This window comes from Podarcis melisellensis (assembly GCF_964234715.1).
Source record: "Podarcis melisellensis genome assembly, chromosome: 5".
Classification (NCBI taxonomy): Eukaryota; Metazoa; Chordata; class Lepidosauria; order Squamata; family Lacertidae; genus Podarcis; species Podarcis melisellensis.
In genome coordinates, this window is record NC_138537.1 from 3,967,756 (window position 1) to 3,991,122 (window position 23,367).

Sequence of the window (23,367 nt, forward strand, 5' to 3'; positions counted from 1 at the left end):
TACCAGGAGAGAAAGCTAGTTCCATCCTTGAGGGGCCACCACTGACAAAGCCCTGCAACACATTGCGGCCCTCCGGGTGTTGCCCCAGGGCGGCCGTCCCACCAGCCATGCTCTAGGTCCCCTGCAGGGCAGGGGCAGGCGAGGGGGCACCCAAAGACCCTGACCGGGTCACGTGGCCACGACCCTCTGACTTTCAGTTCTGAGCAGCAAAACAGGCAGGTTCTGTATAAGGAAGGAGGGGTCCTCGGGGAGGCGCTTGGGTGTCCTTGCCGCTGCCTGACTGCCACAGCGCCCCGATTCCCGCGGTCGCCTTTTCCCTCCTTCCCCTTTGCCCTCGGAAAGATCCCCCCCCCGCCCCGGTTCCCCAGGCCTCGCCGCCGCCTTTTCTTTCCGAAGCAGGCATTCCGCGCGGGCAGCCCCGTCCGCGCGTTGCCGAGGAGAGCGGGGCCTTCGAAGCCCGGCGGGGCGCGGCAAGAGCCCCGCGGGCTCGCTGTTATCGCGTCACTTCCGGGGCGGCTCGAGGACGCGACGGAAGCGGCGAAGGAGCTTGGTCACGGGCTAGCAGGGCAGGCGGCGCCGGTCTCGGAAGGTTCCTCACCCTTTTCACCCGCCGTTTCCCGGTTCCCTCAGCGGAGACGCCGGCGGCGGACACGCGACGCCATGATCACCTCGGCCGGTGAGGGAGCGCGCATGCGCGGCGCCGGGAGGACACAAGAACCCCCCCCCCGCCCCGGCCGCTTCTTTTCAGCTGAGTCAGGCAGGGCCCGAAGCCGCTTCCCGGGAGCCCCCGGCCCAGCCCCAGGGTCCACTGCCCGCCTCCTCGTCCCGCTCCTCTTCCTCTTGCCCGCTGCCCTCAGAACCCTAGAACCGCAGGCTCGGGAGGGACCCCCAGAGGTCATCTAGCCCGACCCCCTGCCACGCAGGAGTCCCCCTTCGTTGCGGCCTGTCCCCCTCTGCCTCGCCCCCTTCCTGTCATGACTTGTCGCTTGCGGGCTTGCCGTGAAGCTGAGCTTCAGGGCGGAGGGAAGTTCCTGCGCGTAGTCGACCGGCGGAACTCACCGCCACAGGAAGGAGGCGGCGGCGGCCAACGATTCACGGGGGAGGAGAGAGAGCTGTCCGTGGCGAATGGGTCGGGTGGGTCTGCTCTGCCTCCGCAAACCAAAGCGGAAAGGGTGGAAACCGCAGGAGAGGAGAGTTGCTCTTTCGCTCAGGCTCTGCTTGCGGGTTTCCCACATTGGGCACCTGGTCTGCCGCTGTGAGAGCGGGACGCTGGACTGAGTGGGCCATGGGCCTGATCCTGCAGCAGGGCTCTTCCTATGTGGACAACTTATGGTCTCTCTGTGTGTGTGGTTTGGGAGCTGCAAGGCCAGGGAGAAAACCACGCTGTCTAGGGTTGTAAAGACTGCAGAGAGAATAATCGGGTGCACTCTTCCCACCTTAGATCAAATCTATGCTTCCAGGTGCAGAGATAGCGCAGGATAGTGCACACCGCGGAAATGATCTCTTTCAGCTTCTGCCTTCTGGAAGAAGGTATAGGGTTATAAAGACCAGGACTAGCCGCCTGAGAAACAGTTTCTACGCAAATGTAATTCTGGTTCTAAACACAGTATAAGCAGTCTCTATGGTATATTGTATTTTAAAATGGGGTTTCAGAGTTTTTGAATGTTTTATGTAGATTTTCAATTTCATTGTTCTGCATGGAACAGTGACAATAAAGATATCGTATATCTGTTGTGCCAGAGTCACTGCCCCTGTTCTTTTATTGGGGGTGAGTGTTGGGTGCCTTGCAGAATGTATATTTTTAAGCAACAACAGAAATCGGGCATGTTGACACACATGGTAGTCTTATTCAGGTGCTTCAGGACCCTGGAAGTTAAAACGTCTTTGAGTTCTAGGCTACACACTAGGTGGTAATATGTGTAATTAAGACTCCAGTGGGTGCCTCTGGGCAAAACAGCTGTTGGGAAGGAAGCAATGTGAGTGGTTGGTGTGTCAGGCTAGACTGTGGGAGACCCGTGTTTAAAATGGTTTCCCACGAAGTGCATTGGGTGATGCTTGGTTGCTATCACTCAGCTCAGCCTACCTCGTAGGGTGGTTGTGAGGATAAAATGGGTGAGGTCACGACTGTGTGCACAAGTTTGAACTTCTTAAAGGAAAGGTAATGCATATAGTAAATGGGAGGCAGTATACGGCAGAGAAGCGAGAGGGGTGAGGGTGCTTAATTTCCACACTTTAAATTTCCAGAGGTGAGCGGGGGTCCAAATACAAGAGTTGGTATGTGTGATGTAGTTGTGGGTAGGTGAGTGCACGACCGTTGTGTTTCGACTGTGCATGTGCACATAAAACAGGTCTTGCAGATGTCAAAATGCCTCTGTTTTCAACTGTGAAAAGTTCTAAGCACAGTGGTTTTATATGGAGAGGGATGTGGGGAAAGAGACATTTCTGAAAAAGAAGTGTAGAAGGAGGCATGAGGCGGCTTCTCTCACACTTGCTAAATGTTAACCGTGACTGGAGTAGTGTCTGTTTGTAGCCAGGCACTGTTTGTGTTCACAAACAGCCCCTAGAGATGGGTAGTGGAATGTAGAGGACTGGCCCTCTTGTTTTGAATCTTACCCTTATTTTTTTAATTGTCTCTAGGGATTGGGGGAAAGGGGTAATTAATTGCTAAAGGGGATTTTTGTTTGTTTTTTAAGAAAATCTCTATAGATGATGAATCACAGAGAACAGTGGATGGGGAGAGGTAGCCATCAATTTCTGCTTTTGCCATGCATTTTCATATCCTACTATCCAATTTTTCTCTGTTGTTCTCTGAGGGAACACATAGAACTCTAAGTGGTCAGAACCTGGCTTATTTGGGACTATATTTTTAATGTGCATTGTGGAATATGCAGTAAGGCTTTGGGGGGGGGAGGAAGAGGGGTTTGCATTTAACCTTATTTGCTTCCCTCTCTTGTTACTGATTTTACAGTATTTATTTGGAGCCATACACTGAATGACTGCCAAACAGGTTTTCAGACTTCACCCATAGAACTTAGTAGCCCTCCTGATCATATGCCCCGATGGTAGCTGCTTGTGTAGGAAGGAAAACGCAAAACATGCAAGTTTTGTACAGCTGTTTTGCTTGGTTGCAATTCTTTCTTGCCACAGGGAGGAGCTATTTACAACACTTTACCAATAGTTGAAATGTCTTTAGTCATTCATGTTGCCCATGAGAAGAAGCCCCACAGAGCAGCCTCAAGGCCCTTGCTTACTTTCCACATTGGGAAGTTATTGTTGCAATACACATGGTTAGATGGCAATAAATAGAAGTGGAAATACAGCCCCCCCCCCCGCCAGATTGTCTCTTACGCCAGTGCCATTGAAATGTCCTCTTTGACACCCTAAAACTAGGTTCAGTGTGGCTTACTCTTATTTAAATGTGCATAGGATGGCAGTCTTAAGTCCAGTGTGCTTTAAGCAGGAGTAGTTTTTAAGACACAAATGCCCTTAAAAGATGAAGCTAATTGTGTTTACCAAAATGGGTTGTATGATGTAGAATCTGCTGTGACAGTTCTGCATTGATTTCTGTGATGACTAACATAACCTTTCTTTCGTAGCTGGAATTATTTCACTGCTTGATGAGGAAGAGCCAGAACTTAAGGTAAGTGTGTAAGGTTTTGTTTTTACACACTTGTTCATACAGGTATCTGTGTCAAGGATTATCCTTTTATCCCGTTTTTCAGGAAAAGCAATTGAGAAAGTGTTAGGTAAGAGCCATTTTTGCATCCGTTCCATTCTGGAGATGGTAAAACAGAGAATGGGAGAAGCACATACAGTCATACCTTGGATCCCAAACGTCTTGGTACTCAGACGTTTTGGCTCCTGAACACCGCAAACCCGGAAGTGAGTGTTCACTTTACGAATGTCCAACAGGGCTTCCGCGGCTTATGATTGGCTGCAGGAGCTTCCTGCAGCCAATCGGAAGCTGCAGTTTGGTTTTCGGACGTTTTGGAAGTTGAATGGACTTGCGGAATGGATTCCATTCGACTTCCAAGGTATGACTGTAGTTGAAACTTGGCATATATTTGATGCATATCTGGTCATTAAGGTTGACATAGTTCTTAAAATTCTGTGTTTTTAAAGTTAACATCTGAAGCAGCCATTACTATCCTCATTGTCAGGTTCCAAGCAGCACTGTTAATTTAGATTATATGCAGTACACTGCCATTCTGTTAAACATTGCAATGATTTAGTTGACAGCTCAGCCATTCTTACAGCATGCAGCTTATATCATGGTTAGCCCAAACATAATGATGTCAGGAAAGACAACGCTCACTCAAGAAGAAAGAGATGTTGGTGGATTCCGGTGATGTTTGGCCTGCATTGGGTATTTTTAAGCTTTAAGTAAAATCCTAGTCTGAGAAGAAAGCAGGGCTGACCCAGGTCCAAGGTGAGCAAGCTGGTCTAAGTAAAAGGAAAGTAGTCATAGCTTTATACTCTCTACTTACTCAGCCACACTGAGTTCACTATTTGGGAGAAGGTAGCTTGGCACTCTGCCTTTTAAGTCAGACGAAGACCTGCAAAAGTGGCCTGGAAGTAGTCAAATAATTCTCTGCCCCCTGCCTGCATTCCTTTAGTGGGGCCAACTTCTCACTGTGCACAGAAGTTAGTTTCTGCATCCTTCTAGACAGATATTACAGAGTAAGCTGGTAAATGTAAGAGTTATTTTGGGAAACTACGTGGTAGAGATGGCTATACTTTTAAGACCTGTCTATGTAACACAACTCTGCGCTTGTGTGATTCTGGGGGCAGAGCTCTAATAATTTAATTCTCGGTTTTCGCAGGAATTTGCTCTTCAGAAACTGAATGCTGTTGTCAATGACTTCTGGGCAGAGATCTCTGAGTCAGTGGACAAAATGTAAGAAAAAAATTATTTCTGGCATTCGGGTGGTTTTTCTGTTCAGAGCACAAGGATGAAATGCACCTGTCTTATCTCTTGGTTAATAGGGGAAAAAAATTAGATTCTACATTCCATAAGCTGAATTTCTTGGTTTAGGAATTGCATATCCATAATCCACAGGACGTTAGTTGATATGTGAAATTTGGTTTTTGTTTAAAGGAGTCAGTCATGACAGCTGATGGTTTCTCCCTTGCTTTTGCTATAGTGAAATCCTGTATGAAGATGTTGGCTTCCGGAGTCGTGAATTTGCTGCTCTGGTGGCTTCAAAGGTGTTTTATCACCTGGGAGCCTTTGAAGAGTCACTGAACTATGCCCTGGGAGCAGGCAACCTCTTCAATGTCAATGACAATTCAGAATATGTGGAGACGATCATTGGTAAGTCAGGGATCTGAACCAGAAAACATTCTAGCTGACTACCCTGGCTTAGCAAAGTGCTAAATGGAGTATACAGATTTGGCAAAGTTCTGGTTTCCAGGATTTGAAAGAGAAGTGTTTGCTTTATTTAAATTTGCTTAATGTGGTGAAACAAACTTGCAGTTTTTACTTGGAATCCAGTTTTAGATTTTATGTCAGTTGGTGCAAGGGGCGGCATATTGTCAGTAATGGACTCTTTGCATGAAGAGTGGAAGGAATGTCTGCATATAGCAGAACATTGTTCTGAAGAACGTGAGATGTTCAAAGGTAGCTATGCAGGAAACAGCAGTGGCACTTTATCCTACAAATAATCTTGCAAGATGAGAAATTTTGTTTTTAATAATGAAAGCTGAGATTGCACAGAATTCAACTTTTGGACCCAGTACAAAGAAGCACATGCAGAATCTTGCATGGGATGAAACCTTGAATGCTTAGCACAGGATTATTGGTTTTTTTCTTCAAATCAGAGGACAATAAATGTCTTAGTCCTACAGTACTGTTGAGTTAATAAATGATTTTGTGATGAAAGTTTCTTTGCTTTGAATTGCAGCTGTAACTTGACAGATGTTAGTACTTCATCTTTATTATTATTATCCTTATTATTATTATTCAACCTGAGGATATATTGACAGAGGATATATTGGGCCAGTTGGAGAAACTTAACACGGATCGTGTGTGTTTCTTTTCCCAGCAAAGTGCATTGACCATTACACCAAACAATGTGTGGAAAATGCCGACCTGGCCGAGGGAGCAAAGAAGGCAGTGGATCCGCGCCTGGAAGGGATTGTCAACAAGATGTTCCAGCGCTGTTTAGATGATCACAAATACAAGCAAGCCATTGGGATAGCTTTGGAGACGCGCAGGCTGGATGTCTTTGAGAAAACCATTTTGGAATCGGTGGGTGAAAGCACAGAACGTTATGTTTGACACAGGCACACCCTGAAACAGAAGTCCTGTGCATGCTTACCTGAGAATAGCTTTTGGTGGGAATTGCTCCTCAGCAGACGTACAGAGGGCTGGGCTGTTCATCCCCTGCCTCATATTGGCCCTGTAGTTCCACCCTCTGCACCCCTTGCCTAGCTTCAAGGCCCTCTGAAGCCCATCATAACTGCCCCCTCTGCAGTTCCAGGCTTGGTGCTGGATGTCCCAGGATGCTCTTGCACCTGGGACTCAAAAGGCCACCCATTGCTGAGGTGGTCATCTCCAGCTTTCCCCTTTGACTCCTAGAGAACAGACTGAGGCTTCCTTTAGCACTGGATGGTGCAAGAGGTCCTAACCTCATTCTTCATCTCTAGCTTGAAGCTGGCGAACAAGTCAGAGAGTTTTTCCATATTTGTGTTGTGTCCTTCAAAACTCAAAAAACAACTGTGTTGCTCAATTCTAGTCTCTTCTCCAACTCCAAGCTAGAGCAAAATGCTCTGATGGTGTTTCCTGCTTGGCAGGGGGTTGGACTCGATGGCCCTTGTGGTCTCTTCCAACTCTATGATTCTATGATTCAAAAGGTGGTGCTCTTCTTGTCACTGTCACCAAGGTTTGGGGAAACACTCGGCATGGCAAAAGTGGCAAATGTATTGTGCCAATTAGAAGTTAGGAGTGGATTATCTAAGGTCACCTTTCAGCCTTTTAGCTGAAATGAGACTTCTTGGCTCATGGCCTTGGGCACTATGCTGTGCCAGTTCTCAAAATGTTGCCTGTCTGTATGTAGGCATTTCAGCAGTGAGATATAGAATGAGGTACACTTTCCAGTAATTTGGATTGTGTTCATGTTTTGCATTCAGTATTACTGAAGCCAGTTTGGTGAGACTTGCTGGGGTTGATTAGCCAGATTAGTTTTTGTCACATTTGCATTATTTGTTGTCTCTCTCCACCTCACGACCCTCCAAGAAGATAAGAGGTAGGCCTAGTTACAGATAGGTAGCCGTGTTGGTCTGCCATAGTCAAAACAAAAAAAATTCCTTCCAGTAGCACCTTAAAGACCAACTAAGTCAGTTCTTGGTATGAGCTTTCGTGTGCATGCACACTTCTTCAGATACCATCTGAAGAGGTAGGCCTGTTAGACATGGCTAAAAAATAAATTACAATTGTGAAAAATAATTTTACAGCAATATTTTCTTTCATGGCAGAATGATGTTCCTGGAATGCTGGCGTACAGCTTAAAACTCTGCATGTCTTTGATGCAGAATAAGCAATTCCGCAACCAGGTACTGCGAGTTCTGGTTAAAATCTACATGAACCTAGAAAAACCTGACTTCATCAATGTGTGCCAGGTAATGTGCTACGTATGTACATATGGCTACAGACCACATGCTAGTTTGCCTTGGGAGCAGGGGAAGAGGAGGGTATCTGAGTAATAGTATCTGCCAGATGGTGGCATGCGTACTTCACCCTTTGGAGGAAGAGGGGTGTGTGTAATAATATAAGATGCACATCCTCCAAGAAAATTGTGGTTGCTAACTCAAATTAACTGGGATACATGCTGGGACCTGCTTGCTAAAATTCTTCCATGTGCTTCTGCCCCCTTGTCCTGTGGTTCAAGAGAAACTCACAACAACTGATGTAGCTTGGCTCAGCTGAAGCACCCACACTGTTGAGTGCTTTAGAAACACATCAGCTGTTTTGATGTGTTTTGACAACTTGTTTTGGTTGTGAAACTCCCCCCCCCTTTGGTTGTTAATGCTCTTAACGAATGAGTACTTGAAAGAAGCCGGAGAGGGATAGTGAAAAGGGTTGGGGTGGAATTAGTGAAGTCACTGCATGAGTGGAATGGCTTCTGCCACGAAACTGGAGGAATGGGGGAACTGTCAGAGCAGATTTGGGAGGGTTCAGGGAAGATGTGGAAGAAGAGAATCTCAGGGGAGTTCTGTTGCATGATAGGAACATCTTCAACCCTTGGACTCTACATTTTTGCTCAGCCACAAAGCTGAGAGGTGGAACAAAACTATTACAGTGGTGCCCCGCAAGACGAATGCCTCGCAAGACGAAAAACCCGCAAGACGAAAGGGTTTTTCGGGTTTTGCGACGCTTCGCTAGACGATTTTCCCTATGGGCTTGCATCGCAAGACGAAAGCCCATAGGGAAATCTCGGGGACCTTTTTTTAAATGCTGGCGGTGGGGAGCAAAGCCTTTTTCCCCCCTCCGGACTTCAGAAGAGGTCCAGGAAGGCCGGCGGGGGCGAAAGGCTTTGCTCCCCACCGCCAGCATTTTAAAAGCGGTCCGGGATAGCAGGGAAGCCTGCCTAACCGGGGGCTTTTAAATCGCCCCGGGACTGTCCGGGGCGATTTAAAAGCCCCCGGACGGCTTTTGAAGCCTCCCCCCACCGCCCGGCATCGGGGCATCGTCCCGATGCCGGGCGACGGGGCGAGAAAGCCTCTCCGCCGCCGCCCGGCTTCGGGGCATCGTCCCGATGCCGGGCGACGGGGCGAGAAAGCCTCCCCCCCGCCGCCTGGCTTCGGGGCATCGTCCCGATGCCGGGCGACGGGGCGGGAAAGCCTCCCCCCGCCGCCCGGCTTCGGGGCATCGTCCCGATGCCGGGCGACGGGGCGAGAAAGCCTCCCCCCGCCGCCTGGCATCGGAACCATGTCCCGATGCCGGGCGACGGGGCGAGAAAGCCTCCCCCCGCCGCCTGGCATCGGAACCATGTCCCGATGCTGGGCGACGGGGCGAGAAAGCCTCCCCCCGCCGCCCGGCTTCGGGGCATCGTCCCGATGCCGGGCGACGGGGCGAGAAAGCCTCCCCCCGCCGCCTGGCATCGGAACCATGTCCCGATGCCGGGCGACGGGGCGAGAAAGCCTCCCCCCGCCGCCTGGCATCGGAACCATGTCCCGATGCTGGGCGACGGGGCGAGAAAGCCTCCCCCCGCCGCCCGGCTTCGGGGCATCGTCCCGATGCCGGGCGACGGGGCGGGAAAGCCTCCCCCCGCCGCCCGGCTTCGGGGCATCGTCCCGATGCCGGGCGACGGGGCGGGAAAGCCTCCCCCCGCCGCCCGGCTTCGGGGCATCGTCCCGATGCCGGGCGACGGGGCGAGAAAGCCTCCCCCCGCCGCCTGGCATCGGAACCATGTCCCGATGCCGGGCGACGGGGCGAGAAAGCCTCCCCCCGCCGCCTGGCATCGGAACCATGTCCCGATGCTGGGCGACGGGGCGAGAAAGCCTCCCCCCGCCGCCCGGCTTCGGGGCATCGTCCCGATGCCGGGCGACGGGGCGGGAAAGCCTCCCCCCGCCGCCCGGCTTCGGGGCATCGTCCCGATGCCGGGCGACGGGGCGAGAAAGCCTCCCCCCCGCCGCCCGGCTTCGGGGCATCGTCCCGATGCCGGGCGACGGGGCGAGAAAGCCTCCCGATGCCGGGCGACGGGGCGGGAAAGCCTCCCCCCGCCGCCTGGCATCGGAACCATGTCCCGATGCTGGGCGACGGGGCGAGAAAGCCTCCCCCCGCCGCCCGGCTTCGGGGCATCGTCCCGATGCCGGGCGACGGGGCGGGAAAGCCTCCCCCCGCCGCCCGGCTTCGGGGCATCGTCCCGATGCCGGGCGACGGGGCGGGAAAGCCTCCCCCCGCCGCCCGGCTTCGGGGCATCGTCCCGATGCCGGGCGACGGGGCGGGAAAGCCTCCCCCTGCCGCCCGGCTTCGGGGCATCGTCCCGATGCCGGGCGACGGGGCGAGAAAGCCTCCCCCCGCCGCCTGGCATCGGAACCATGTCCCGATGCCGGGCGACGGGGCGAGAAAGCCTCCCCCCGCCGCCTGGCATCGGAACCATGTCCCGAAGCCCGGCGGCGGGGCGGGAAAGCCTGGGCGCGCTTGCAACTCTCCGCAAGGAGCGCGCTCCTTGCAGAGAGGTCCGCGCCTCTCCTGGACCTTTTCTGAAGGCAGGCGGGGGGGGGCAAAAGTCTTTGTCCCCCCTGCCTGCCTTCCCAGGGGCTTTTAAATCGCCCCGGACAGCGGAGAAGTCCTCCGCTGTCCCGGGCGATTTTAAAATGCCGCCCGCCAGAAGAGGTCGGGGGAAGGCGGTTTCCATAGGAACGCATTAATTGATTTTCAATGCATTCCTATGGAAAACCGTGCATCGCAAGACGAAAAACTCGCAAGACGAAGAGACTTGCGGAACGAATTAATTTCGTCTTGCGAGGCACCACTGTATCTCTGTGTATCCTACCTCAGGGCAGGGACGCAGGTGGCGCTGTGGGTTAAAGCCTCAGCGCCTAGGACTTGCCGATCGAAAGGTCGGCGGTTCGAATCCCTGCGGCGGGGTGCGCTCCCGCTGCTCGGTCCCAGCGCCTGCCAACCTAGCAGTTCGAAAGCACCTCCGGGTGCAAGTAGATAAATAGGGACCGCTTACCAGCGGGAAGGTAAATGGTGTTTCCATGTGTGGCTCTGGCTCGCCAGAGCAGCGATGTCACGCTGGCCACGTGACCTGGAAGTGTCTCCGGACAGCGCTGGCCCCTGGCCTCTTAAGTGAGATGGGCGCACAACCCCAGAGTCTGTCAAGACTGGCCCGTACGGGCAGGGGTACCTTTACCTTTACCTATCCTACCTCAGAGTTATTGTGAAGGGGTATAAAGGGGGAAAGAGGAAGGGAGGAAGAATTATTTCAGGGACTTGTTTGGTATATTATAGTGGTTTCAATGGCATGCAGGAACCACTATCATAATGCCCATAAGAGCGTAGAAATGGGGAACACCCCCCACTCCAAACATTAACATGAGCTCATTGGGAATGGGGTTCAGATACATGTTTCTAGTAAATTTAACATAATGAATGGGTAAGAAATCATTAGGGACACGGGTGGCACTGTGGGTTAAACCACAGAGCCTAGGACTTGCCAATCAGAAGGTCGGCGGTTCAAATCCCCGCAACGGGGTGTTTCCGTGCGCTGCTCTGGTTCGCCAGAAGCGGCTTAGTCATGCTGGCCACATGACCCGGAAGCTGTACGCCGGCTCCCTCGGCCAGTAAAGTGAGATGAGCGCCGCAACCCCATAGTCGTTCACGACTGGACCTAATGGTCAGGGGTCCCTTTACCTTTAAGAAATTGTTGGCCTTATGAAACTCCTACTTCCATGCTGAGACATCCTCTGACTTTTCTTCGGTTCTCTCTCCCGCAGTGCCTCATTTTCTTGGATGACCCGCAGGCCGTGAGCGACATCTTGGAGAAGCTGGTCAAGGAGGACAACCTTCTCATGGCTTACCAGATCTGCTTTGACTTGTATGAAAGTGCCAGCCAGCAGTTCCTCTCTTCCGTTATCCAGAACCTCCGCACTGTTGGCACCCCTATTCATTCTGTGCCTGGGTCAACCAACACAGGGACTGTCCCAGGGTCAGAGAAGGAAGGGTAAGGGAGCTTGTGCGAGAAGCATCCAAATGGATGGCATGTGGCTTGAAGACACAAATACTGTCAGGTTCTGAGCTGCAAGATGAATTGCCCTCCAATGTGGTGTATGGCAGAGCTAGCCTTGGGATCACAGGGTGGGTTTTGGTTAGATGTCAGGGAATCTGCTTCTTGAACTAAAGAGAAGAGGACCAAGCAGTTGTGCCCTGTGCACCTTCTCCCTTGAGTGTATGTAAATACCGCACACACTTCAGTCATTGTATCTACACAACAAAATTGTGCCGCCTCTCCAGCAATAACCTTGGAACTTGTAGTTTGGTTTAAGATACTGAGTCCCGTCCGTCCCCCGGATAGCCATAGATTCCTCCTACAGTTCTATTGAAAAGCAAAGTACTGACAAGCCCAAAATCTCCCCACCTCCAGTTATGACTGTGGTTTATGTGTCTCTTAGAAATAAACTTCCAGAGCGCTCGCAGGCCAGTGTTCCCCATTTGTCGGTGTTTATATATACCTCTTTTTTTTAAAGGCTCCCTATAGAACAAAGAGCACAGAAGGGAGACGGATTCAGCCTTGCAAAGTTGTACATAAAGGGAAAGGCATACTCCTGCTAATGGGGGTGGGGATTCAAATAGGTATTCCCACAACTGCAATCTTCAGTGGTCAAGTGCAGAAAAAGCTTCAGCATTTGATTCTGTATTGACTGGTCTCAGCTGTGAACATGAGTTGCCTTTTCTCTCTTGTTTTAAGAGGTGTGGAGACTTGTAGAAGCATTAGGACTGTGAAATGAAATCTTCATTCCCTTATTGATGCCTGTGCCCTTCTCAATAGTTTTGGCATAGGTTACAATGCAAGTTAGACTGTTTTTCTCTCTATTTTCTTATAGTGATACCATGGAGACAGAAGAAAAGACAAATAGTCCTGTTGCTGCAGTGAAGGCTGTCCAAACCGTAAGTGTTGCTGTGTGTAAAGCATCCTTGATGCATAGTTTGTTTATTTCATAAGATTTCTTGACTGCATTTTATCCTGTGAGCTTCAGGGTAATGCACAATATTATTAAAAACACAACATCCTTGCATATCTTGCTATAAAACAGAGAAGCAACTATAAAGCAAGCAGAGGCATTGCACAGTTGTCTCACTGCAGCCTTGAAAGGCTGTGGAGCACGGTGTATATTCTCTTCCCCGAAGCACACAATCACAGGGTTATAGTCCTAGATCAACTTGACTTTGGCTGCTGTGATTTTACTACTTTCAGAACCTATACAACAGATCACCCTCAGATAACCGTGACTTCTAGGGATGAGAGAGTTACTAATTCCATATCTTTCCGGGATAGAATGCTTGCTTAATGCAGCGTGTTTTTCCAACAATAAAAGATCAGAGCTGCCCTGTGAAGCCCACGTAAAGATTTATTGCTGTTTTACTGTTCGGTGCATTAGTGTGTGTTATAAAGGTTTGCCCTTGAAAGTAGGAAACAAAATAATGCCTTATTTGGTCATTGATTGCAGTTGTAAATATTTAAGTTGAAAAAGTCGCACTTTGCAGCTGCTGGTGACGCTGGGAGGAGAAAGCACCAAATACAGTAGGGTAAGAAAGGAAAAGAAATTACCCTAAATGTAGGGCTTTTTATGTCGCCTTCCTCTTACAAGAGTCAGTCTTACATGGGGCTCTCCATTGGCCTCCATCCGTGGCAGTGTTCAAGTGTGCGCTGACTTGGCTTCAGTAATTCCTACAGCCGTGGTGCTCCCAGGCCATTTTCTGGGCACAGTGCAAATTGCCTCCAAATTGTGGAGGATTTCTTGTTGCTTGTGTGGACGTTGCAAGAAAATTAAATAACCTTCAAGCAGATACAAACGTTTAAAAAGAAAAAAAGTGAAGAAGTAGAGATCCCATGCATTGGTGGAGATTCCATGCTGTTTGACTGAGCCTTTGGGAAGAAGTGTGTCTCGAATTCTTTCCTTTGTGAAAAATAAGCGCTGCCAAGGTGAATGCATGCAGAAATTATCCCAGGCGTATTCCTCAACTTAATGCTGGAATGCACTTTGAAAAGGCAGAATTGAGAGGGATTAGCTTAAGGTAGGGTTGGTCAGAAAGTAGATTGGGATATACTAGGAGACCCCTGCAGGATTTGCAGTAGGTGGTGAAGGTTTTCTCGTTCCTGATTGCTTAGCAGTGGAAATAACAAAACTACTTTTCCTACCTAAATTTGGCTGGTGAAATGAGAAAAGCTAACAGGAAAGGAATTCTGAATGCAAGTACTGTGAGCTTAGTTCAGTCTTGTTAGTGAAAGCAAACTCTTCGCCTGAGAACACACACAAGAGATATCCTATTCTCTTAATTCTACCTGTATCTGTTTTGCACCTAGCTCTGTCTTGGGGTTCTAGTGAAAAACAAAGTGCTGTAGATCTGACAAGCCCAAAGTCCTCCCACCCCTAGTTATGGCTCTAGTTTATGAGTCTCATGAGTGGAATGTTTCCTACAGAAATATACAGTCATACCTCTTGTTACATTTGCTTCAAGTTATATTTTTTCAGGTTGCGTCCCACAGCGACGCGGAAGTACCGGAAAGGGTTACTTCCGGGTTTCGCCGCTCACGCATGCGCAGATGTGCAAAATGACATCACGTGCATGCGCAGAAGCGGCAAATCGTGCACAGACACAGGTTGCGTTTCTTTCAGGTTGCGAACGGGGCTCCAGAACGGATCCCATTCGCAACCAGAGGTACCACTGTACTAAAATATACATTTATTTATTTTTTTACAATAAATGAATATAGAGGATGAAACATTGAAGGTACTGAACTGCCTGGCCACACCTGTATCTCATGAATATTGATGGAGATGGCAAAATAAATCTAGCTGTACTTGGTAAATGTAAACTTGCCAAAGTGACCATGGCTGATAAGGTGGTACTGGTGTTTTGAGATACTTGTTGGGATTTTGAAAAGTGTTATTTTTTGTCTTTTTCTGCATGTGCATATACGAAGAACCCAGAGTCGAAAGATCAGATCCCAAAAATGATTAAAATATTAAGTGGTGAAATGGCCATTGAGTTACATCTGCAGTTCTTAATACGAAACAACAACACAGACCTCATGATTCTAAAAAACACAAAGGTAAGGCCTATATATGATTTGTGTGAGCTTGCTTCTTCAAGCACTGGGAGATAATTTTGGATTCAAGGCTGAATAATGCGTCTTGACATTTCGATAGCATTACTTTACCAGCTAGCTATTTAATACACTATAAGGAGTGGTGTCTAGCTCAGTGTTACTTAGAGTAGACCCAATGAAATTATGAACGTGGCAAAGTTAGGTCTGTTACCGTATTTTTCCCTCTATAACACGCAGATTTTTTCTCCTAAAAAGGAAGGGGAAATGTCTGTGCGTGTTATAGAGCGAATGTGTGGTCCCTGGAGCCGAAAAATCAGGCAAAAATCAAATCGCGCTTCACGGAGAAGGGAAACCTGAAAAGAGGAAGCGGCTGCTTTCCTGCATTCTGCCTCAGGGTCTTACTGCCCACCCTCCTCTGTTTCGTTGCTGTGTTTGCTGAAACGGAACAAAGAGCAGGGAAAGCCCCTCCCCTCCAGGCAAGCAGAGGGGAAAGCAGAGTGTGTCTCTGTGCTCCGGTGCTGCTGGGGGAGGGAGAGAGAGGGGGGGAGGGAGAGAGGGAGGGAGAGAGAGAGAGATGGCTGGCTTGGGTGGGGGAAAACTTTTGCCTTTCTTTCCTCCCTCCCGTTATACCCCTCTCCTGCATTCTTAGCCAGCTGCTTCTCTGCACACCCCTCTCATGTCCCTTCTTTGTTTTTCCTTCGCTCCCCACTTAAAATGTGGTTACAAAGCATAGATCCACATGGATCCTCAGGATCTTTGCATTGGGTCACCCCAAATTCACCATCAGATCACATGTCTGTGGCCACAGCATGAAGCACAAAAATGATACATCCACTGTTTCATTCAGAATGTTTTTTCCCTTGTTTTCCTCCTCTAAAAACGATGCACGTGTTATGGTCAGGTGTGTGTTATAGAGCGAAAAATACGGTAATTCCAACAGGTGTACTCTGAGTAAAAGGTAAAGGAATACAACCCATGAAGGAAGTGTGCCTCTGTGTTCTGGACTGTGGGCTCTGAGCAGAATGATACTGAGAATATTTAAATTAATAAAGACTTGAGCAAAAGGCCTTTTGCCGCCTCTCCTGGTATGTCCCACGGAGGACCTTACGGTCTTCAAATAAAAACATCTTGGAGGTCCCAGGCCACAGAGAGGTTAGGCTGGCCTCAACCACAGCCAGGGCTTTTTCGGCTGCGGCTCCGATCTGGTGGAACGCTCTGTCACAAGAGACTAGGGCCCTGCGGGACTTGACATCTTTCCGCAGGGCCTGCAAGATGGAGCTGTTCCACAAGGCCTTTGGCCAAGGCACAGCCTGACCCCCTCCTTTGGTAATCCTCACAGAACTCTAGCCCAATGATTGCCATTAATTTGATTCAGAATTGATTTTTGAATGAACTGATTTTAGAATGTATTTCAATTAATTGATTGTGATTTTATGTAAACTGTGTTACTTTTACTGTTGTTAGCCGCTCTGAGCCTGGCTTGGGCTGGGGAGGGTGGGCTATAAATAAAATTTTATTATTATTATTATTATTAAAAACTAATTTACTTCAAAGAATATTTGCATATTAGCAGAATGTGGTATGAGAGTATAGTACATAGAGAAAAACACAAAAGAGTTAATTGTAATATGCAAAAGGAGATTTCTTTAAAAAGTTCTACCCCAAATGAGCTGTCCAGCAGAGAAGATAAGAAGCTAAGATGCAATAGCAGCAAGGAGGGATCTTGATCCAAGAGCACAAGGGGTTCTAGTGGGGGAACTGAGGACTCCAGGGAAGTCGCTCCCTTAGTACAAGGGGTCTCTGTTTCCTCCCCTGTCCCTACGCACTCCTCTTAGACCCTCCCCAACTCTGCTCTAAAAGGTTGGAGGAAACCCATAACAGATTTTTAATTTTTTGGGTGGGGGGCATGTGGAGCAGAATGTCTAGTTCCACTGCGCAGCCTGAAGTCCTCCTGCGAACGTAAATACAGTACTTTGTTGGATAACATCTTTAGGTTCTTACACAAATTCTCTCCATTTATACTATTCCTGCTGGGCTAGTATGTGACAGTTAACAAAGGAACCAAATTCAGCATTTTTTAACAATGGACATTAGCAGATAATATTCAGCCTTGAATCAACCTCCCTGAAGTTTTAGGCAGTGGCCTATTGTCCATCAGTAGAAGGGGGTGGGTACTGTTTTATACCCATCAGACTGCGCTTATTATCCTTTAATCTGTCTCTGCATGTATATCCTTCAGCCTTTCCTCGTGAGATTTGTGTTGTATTTTTATTTTATTTTTAAAAAAGCTTAGTTCAGAAGTTTTCAGACAAGTCAACAAATTTCTGGCAGCATACTGTAAGAAATACAGATCATATTTGCTTTACAACATGGATTTTGTGATCTGAACAGTCAGAAACAGAAAAGGCAAAAGGAAAGTTACCATGCTAGGACCTGAGCACACGGCAATGCATGAGGTTTCTCTATACAGTATGCTCATGTTCCTCTTTGCTTGGTGTGACCTTTCTGTTTTGCCTCTCCAGGACGCCGTACGGAACTCCGTCTGTCACACAGCAACAGTCATAGCAAACTCCTTTATGCATTGTGGAACAACCAGTGACCAGTTCCTTAGGTAAAAGCCTTCAGCGGAGCAACATATCACCTCCTGGGGGCATAAATTAATCTGCTACGGTTGGAGGAGAGCAGTCTTTCGCTATCCTTTTCTACAAATGGCATTTGATACTGTTGAGAGTGTGCTTTTGCATTTAGAGGATCTTGGCTGGAAGGCCTGGGACAGACGGGTTTTTTAGAGGCCTGTGGCAAGTCAAGAATCGATCAGGCTTTTCCAGCAGCTTGGAAGAGTGGTCTGACTTGACCTAAGGCCATTTCTTGGGTTCATATATTGGTGCACTGAGCCATCAGCAAGAATTTTGTAACTACTTCTATTGTCCCACTATTTAGGTTTTGTTCAGGGAAGTGTGTGTGCAATTTCACAAATCCAAGATAAGGTGCCATTTCTGAAAGTCTGGGATTTATTTATTTATTCATTCAGATTTTCTAGGTTTGAGAATGTTCAAATAACGCCATCAAAGGGCCCTAATATTTAGGACTGAGAACCTTTGGATGGCGTTCAGCTTATTGTCATTCTCTCATATAATGATCTCTTCCAGTGTGCATTGATTTAGCCACTGGAGAGTCAGAGATGGATCCTTGTTGAGCTAGGAAGGACCCTTTGCCCTAGCCAGAGCTCCCTCTTAGAGCTGTGCCAACCTCACATGTTTCTTTTAAAAGCAGTGTAACTCTGATGCTTTGTTCAGGGCAGGAAAACAATAGAAAGAAATACAGTGCTCCTGTCTTGTGCAGATTGACCAAATGGTTGAAAATGAGCACCTTAGAATAATATTCCGAACTGTGCAATTTACTTCGTGTCCAGCAATTTTGTTTCCTTTATGATGAAAGTTTTGGTCTTGGAATACTGTACAAAGATTTCTGGCTGCAGATATTGCTAGCTTTGAGTCGAACTAGACCAGAGCAGACAAAGTCAAACAAGCAGTCAACTTCTAAACACTCTATTCCTGTGATGTGAAAGTTTGAGCACTTCTGAGACTAAGACCAATTCCCAATATTTCTCTCTGCAGAGATAATTTGGAGTGGCTTGCCAGGGCTACCAACTGGGCAAAGTTTACTGCTACAGCCAGCCTCGGTGTCATACATAAGGTAATACAAAAATGTATCACAGTGTTTTTGATAACATCTGGGGTGTTGGTGGGCTTGTCATCTTCAGGATATATTGAGGCCCTCCTGTTTACATTGCAGGTTCTGACTCAGCTTTTAGAGAGAGCTGGCATGTGTCCTCCTGTTGCCGGTTTATGTTACACAACTATCAGTAACATTAAACTCTTAGACATAAGAATTTTAAATTTCGCTTTCATTGAGCTACAGTGGTGCCCCGCAAGACGAACGCCTCGCAAAATGAAAAACTCGCAAGATGAAAGAGTTTTCCGTTTTTGAGTCGTTCCGCAAGACGAATTTCCCTATGGGCTTGCTTCGCAAGTAGAAAGCCCATAGGGAAATCTCCGGGGACCTCTTTTAAATACTGGCGGTGGGGAGCAAAGCCTTTCGCCCCCCTCCGGCCTTCAGAAGAGGTCGAGGAAGGCCGGCGGGGGCCGAAAGGCTTTGCTCCCCACCGCCAGCATTTTAAAAGCGGTCCGGGATAGCAGGGAATTGCGCTGCGCTTTCCCGCTATCCCGGACCGCTTTTAAAATGCTGGCCGTCGGGAGCAAAGACTTTCGCCCACCGCCGGCCTTCAGAAGAGGTCCTGGACATGTCCCGGGGCAATTTTAAAATGCTGGCGGGCGGCAGCGAAGCCTCCGCTGTCCCGGGGCAATTTTAAAATGCTGGCGGGCGGCAGCGAAGCCTCCGCTGTCCTGGGGCGATCTTAAAATCTTGCCGGGGGGGAGCAAAGACTTTCGCCCCCCGCCCGCCTTCAGAAGAGGTCCTGGACCCTGGGGTGTGTAGCATACTCCCCCTCACAGACAAGCCACAGCTGTCTGAACATCATTCCCTCTGTCTGACCTTTTGCGGTCTCAGTAGTCTGCGGTGTCCTGTCTGTAACCTTTGTCCCTGGGACCTTTTGTCTCCTTCGTCATACACTGTGCAAGGGGAAAATGACGCGGTGGAAACAGGTGCCAAAATAACTTTGTACCACCCCACGATCTCGGGACCGAAGATGTGCAAAGGTCACAGGCCAAGATGTATCTGCCTGGTTTGCATATTTGTCTCAATAAAAGGAGGCTCCACAGGGCTAGCCAGCAGCTTGCATGCAGCTCACCTGTGCACAGTTCACCTGATGATCAACCCCCAGCCTTGTGCCTTCACTTCAATGTGCATTCAAAAAGGGATGCAAACTGCTTGTCCATCACAGGGTGCATGCAAGATGCATGTGCCTGCTAAGTTCATAGTATCAAATCCATACTAAATTAGTTCAGCTTAGTTCCCATTGGGAGAAAATGGCTGCAGAAGATAGACCCCCCCCTTGGGCTGACACATCAAAGCTCTTCATAGTTCTCTCTTTATTCCTTGTGAATTTACAGGGTCATGAGAAAGAAGCTCTTCAGTTAATGGCAACGTATCTGCCGAAAGACACGTCCCCAGGGTCTGCCTATCAGGAAGGTGGTGGGCTTTATGCCCTGGGACTCATCCATGCCAATCATGGTGGTGACATCATAGACTATTTGCTGAACCAGCTGAAGAATGCCAGCAATGATGTAAGTATTGTCTCCTGTGAGTCACCTGCACAGGTGATTGAGTGCCTTAGGGATAGCATGTGGGTCGCTGGACTTCTCAACACTTAGCTGATGTTAGCTGCCCCAGAAGTTTTATTGAAGTGTAGGATATAAAGGCCATAAATAAAAAAGGTGCAAGGTAAAATGTGGTTGGCTCACATGAAGGATCAATAATGTGTTTCTTTTTCAAATGCTGAAAATTACATCACAGTGAAGGAAGGAAGATGAAGTCATACCTCGGGTTACAGACGCTTCAAGCTGCGTTTTTTTTGGGTTGCAGACCACCGAAACCCGCTGTCAGCATCGCCCTTGAGCCAGTGCCACCAACTGGGCTCATCCACTTCAGCCCCGACTGGGCCAGGCGAGCTGGGTAGCACTTCCAGAGACCACCTTCTGCACAGGAACAGGTCAAAGTGCTGTGGACTCACAGCTTAGAGTTGTGAGCACCGGATTCACTTCCACAAGAAGACAGTCGTCGCACAGCAGAGTATAGCAGAGTCTAGCAGAGTATAAACGACTTGGAGAGCAGCTCTGTAGAATAACTTCTTTATTCTATCTACAACTATCATACAAACTATATACAGAGCTAAATGAGGTCTAAGCATAAAGAATGCTGCACTGCACTGAGTGTCTGCAGCTGCTCTTAGCAGCAACCTTATCTATACCCCGATCTGTAACACTCAGTCTCTCTCTCTCTCTGACACACTGACTGACTGACTGACTGACTCTTTGACGTGGTGCTGGAGCAGAATAAGTAGAGAGCAGAACACTGCCCCTCCTCTCTGGAGAATCAGCAGAGACATCAGGAGATTCTTGGATATGAGAGGGGTGAAATCTCCTCACCCGGAAGTACCGGAATGGGTTACTTCCGGGTTTCGATGGTCGCAGATGCGCAGAAGCGCAGAATTGCAACACGCGCGGACGCGGGTTGCAAACGCTGTGGGTTGTGAACATGCATCCTGCACCGATCACGTTCACAACCTGAGCATCCACTGTAATGGAAATGTAATTTTGCATAGAATTGTAGAGTTGGAAGGGACGCACAGGTCATCGAGTCCAACCCCCTGCAATGCAGAATGACTAGAAAAATGACTACCAAGAGTTGAATGTGGAATGAGTTCATGGGCTCTCTGTCTCACTCCAAGAGTGAGGACTGTGTTCTGATCTTCGTAGCCCTCCTGAGAAGTTTTAAGTAGAGTCACAGAGAGAAAAGAAAAATCTCTCTTTCTTTTATTGCAGATTGTCCGACATGGGGGCAGCCTGGGACTTGGTTTGGCTGCCATGGGGACTGCCCGCCAGGATGTCTACGACCTTCTCAAAACTAACTTGTACCAAGATGATGCTGTGACAGGTAAGCAACTGCCGTGGACACAAGTGTGTGTCTTAAGCCTATTCCTCCCACCGCAGGCCAACCCATCATCCTGTGTACTCTATTCAGGACGGCAGGCGGAAGCAGTGGTGAAGTCCGGTTGTGCTCCTGTCTTTAGTTTCTTCCTTTCCCCCCTTAAAGGTGAAGCAGCTGGGCTGGCTCTTGGGCTGGTGATGCTTGGGTCTAAAAATGCGCAGGCGATTGAGGACATGGTGGGATATGCCCAAGAAACCCAGCATGAGAAGATCTTGCGGGGCCTGGCAGTTGGCATTGCCTTGGTGATGTATGGCAGAATGGAGGAGGCAGATGCCCTCATCGAGAGCCTCTGCAGAGATAAGGTGAGTGTAGCTCTTCCTGCAAAACTACCCATTCCGCTTCAGCCTTTTTCTTCAGGGTATCTTAATAATACTTGCCTTTTAGCACTTTAGGGTGTCTGTGTAAAATCGTCCACCTTCTAACCCACAACCTGCCTCCCAAGACAGGAATCGGGTAAAAATTAATACATAATGAACTAGAGTAAATGCCATTTTTTAATAGCAGAGGTTCTTCAAAGCCCCATGTTATTATAGGATGCTTGATTAAGGTTGAAGTATAGTGTCTTGCCAAAATTTATCTACTGACTTAATTAGCCACCAGCAAGCTTTCTGGCCCACTCTATGAACAATTAAACGAAAAAAGCTGCTAAATATGGAACGGATTAATTTTGGAAGATCTTTTGGCTGTTGATTGAGACGTAAAGCACGTAGTGTTCTTCAGCCTTCTAAGCTGGGGTGGGCAAACGTGAGATTTGTGAAGTCTACTTTGATTTTACTAGAAACCTGAGTCAGAAATCCTTGCTGATCTACTTTAAATTACTCAGACATCTGTCTTCTGCCTGCCTGTGATCTAAAGCAGCATCGCACAGAGCAGTACAGACAATATACAGTTTTTAGCTTTGATTGGCATAAAAGCCATAAGCTTTTCATACTATTGTTCTTGAGTATTTATTTAGCGTAAGTGTGTTCTAGATGCTCAGAACCCAAAAGCAAATAAAAAGACTTCAATGACTGGGGAGGCTGGTTTGCTCAAGAATCTGAATACTGACTGGAGTCCTCAGCTGATTGGTTTTCTAGTAGTAGTTTGGTCAGCTTTTGATAAATTTAAGATTTGCTGGTCATGCATCATATTTCAGCTGGATTTTAGGTTTTTCCTGTAAGTCCTAGGTAGCAGTTTTAATGGAAAATCAGTGCTGGTATTTTTAAAAGAAGCCACTTTCCAACTCAGTAATGGATCACACCACAACTTTTTAAAAATAGAGTTGGAAAGTGAGCTCATAGGAAGCTGTCACTCCGGTGGTTCATCTAGCTCAGGAATTCAGAGTCTTTCTCCTTTGATTTCACACCCCCCACCCCCCAGTATGTAACAGTTTAAATGTTAAAGTGCTCTACCTCTTCCAGGATCCGATCCTCCGCCGTTCAGGGATGTATACTGTTGCAATGGCTTACTGCGGCTCAGGAAACAACAAGGCAATCAGACGTCTGTTGCATGTTGCTGTAAGTATAGCTGGCTCTGAAGCAGACTGTACTTTGAATGGGTCTACTTTGAGAATAACTGAGCCTCTTGGGCTTGCCGATCAGAAGGTCGGCGGTTCGAATCCTCGTGACAGGGTGAGCTCCCATTGCTCTGTCCCAGCTCCTGCCAACCTAGCAGTTCGAAAGCATGCCAGTGCAAGTAGATAAATAGGTACAGCTGTGGTGGGAAGGTAAACGGCATTTCCATATGCTCTGGCTTCCGTCATGGTGTTCCGTTGCTCCAGAAGCAGTTTAGTCATGCTGGCTACGTGACCCAGAAAGCTGTCTAGACAAATGCCGTCTCCTTCGTCCTGAAAGCAAGATGAGCGCTGCAACCCCATAGTCGCCTTTGACTGGACGTAACTGTCCAGGGGTCCTTTACCTTTTTATCTTTTACCTATTCC

General features: G+C 48.4%; 1 protein-coding gene across 1 annotated transcript in view; it reads left to right on the forward strand.

The window, feature by feature from the left end:
* Positions 1 to 495: 495 nt before the first annotated feature.
* Positions 496 to 23,367, forward strand: part of PSMD1 (proteasome 26S subunit, non-ATPase 1) — a 92,028-nt gene continuing 69,156 nt past the window's right edge. Inside the window, exons 1-15 of the mRNA XM_081910875.1 lie at positions 496 to 676; positions 3,597 to 3,640; positions 4,824 to 4,897; positions 5,145 to 5,314; positions 6,045 to 6,250; positions 7,477 to 7,620; positions 11,446 to 11,672; positions 12,553 to 12,616; positions 14,655 to 14,783; positions 17,303 to 17,391; positions 18,398 to 18,476; positions 19,853 to 20,026; positions 21,284 to 21,395; positions 21,555 to 21,751; positions 22,850 to 22,945. Of these exons, the coding sequence (XP_081767001.1) occupies positions 661 to 676; positions 3,597 to 3,640; positions 4,824 to 4,897; positions 5,145 to 5,314; positions 6,045 to 6,250; positions 7,477 to 7,620; positions 11,446 to 11,672; positions 12,553 to 12,616; positions 14,655 to 14,783; positions 17,303 to 17,391; positions 18,398 to 18,476; positions 19,853 to 20,026; positions 21,284 to 21,395; positions 21,555 to 21,751; positions 22,850 to 22,945 (1,821 nt within the window). The 5' untranslated portion in view covers positions 496 to 660. The remainder of the gene's footprint in view (positions 677 to 3,596; positions 3,641 to 4,823; positions 4,898 to 5,144; positions 5,315 to 6,044; positions 6,251 to 7,476; positions 7,621 to 11,445; positions 11,673 to 12,552; positions 12,617 to 14,654; positions 14,784 to 17,302; positions 17,392 to 18,397; positions 18,477 to 19,852; positions 20,027 to 21,283; positions 21,396 to 21,554; positions 21,752 to 22,849; positions 22,946 to 23,367) is intronic.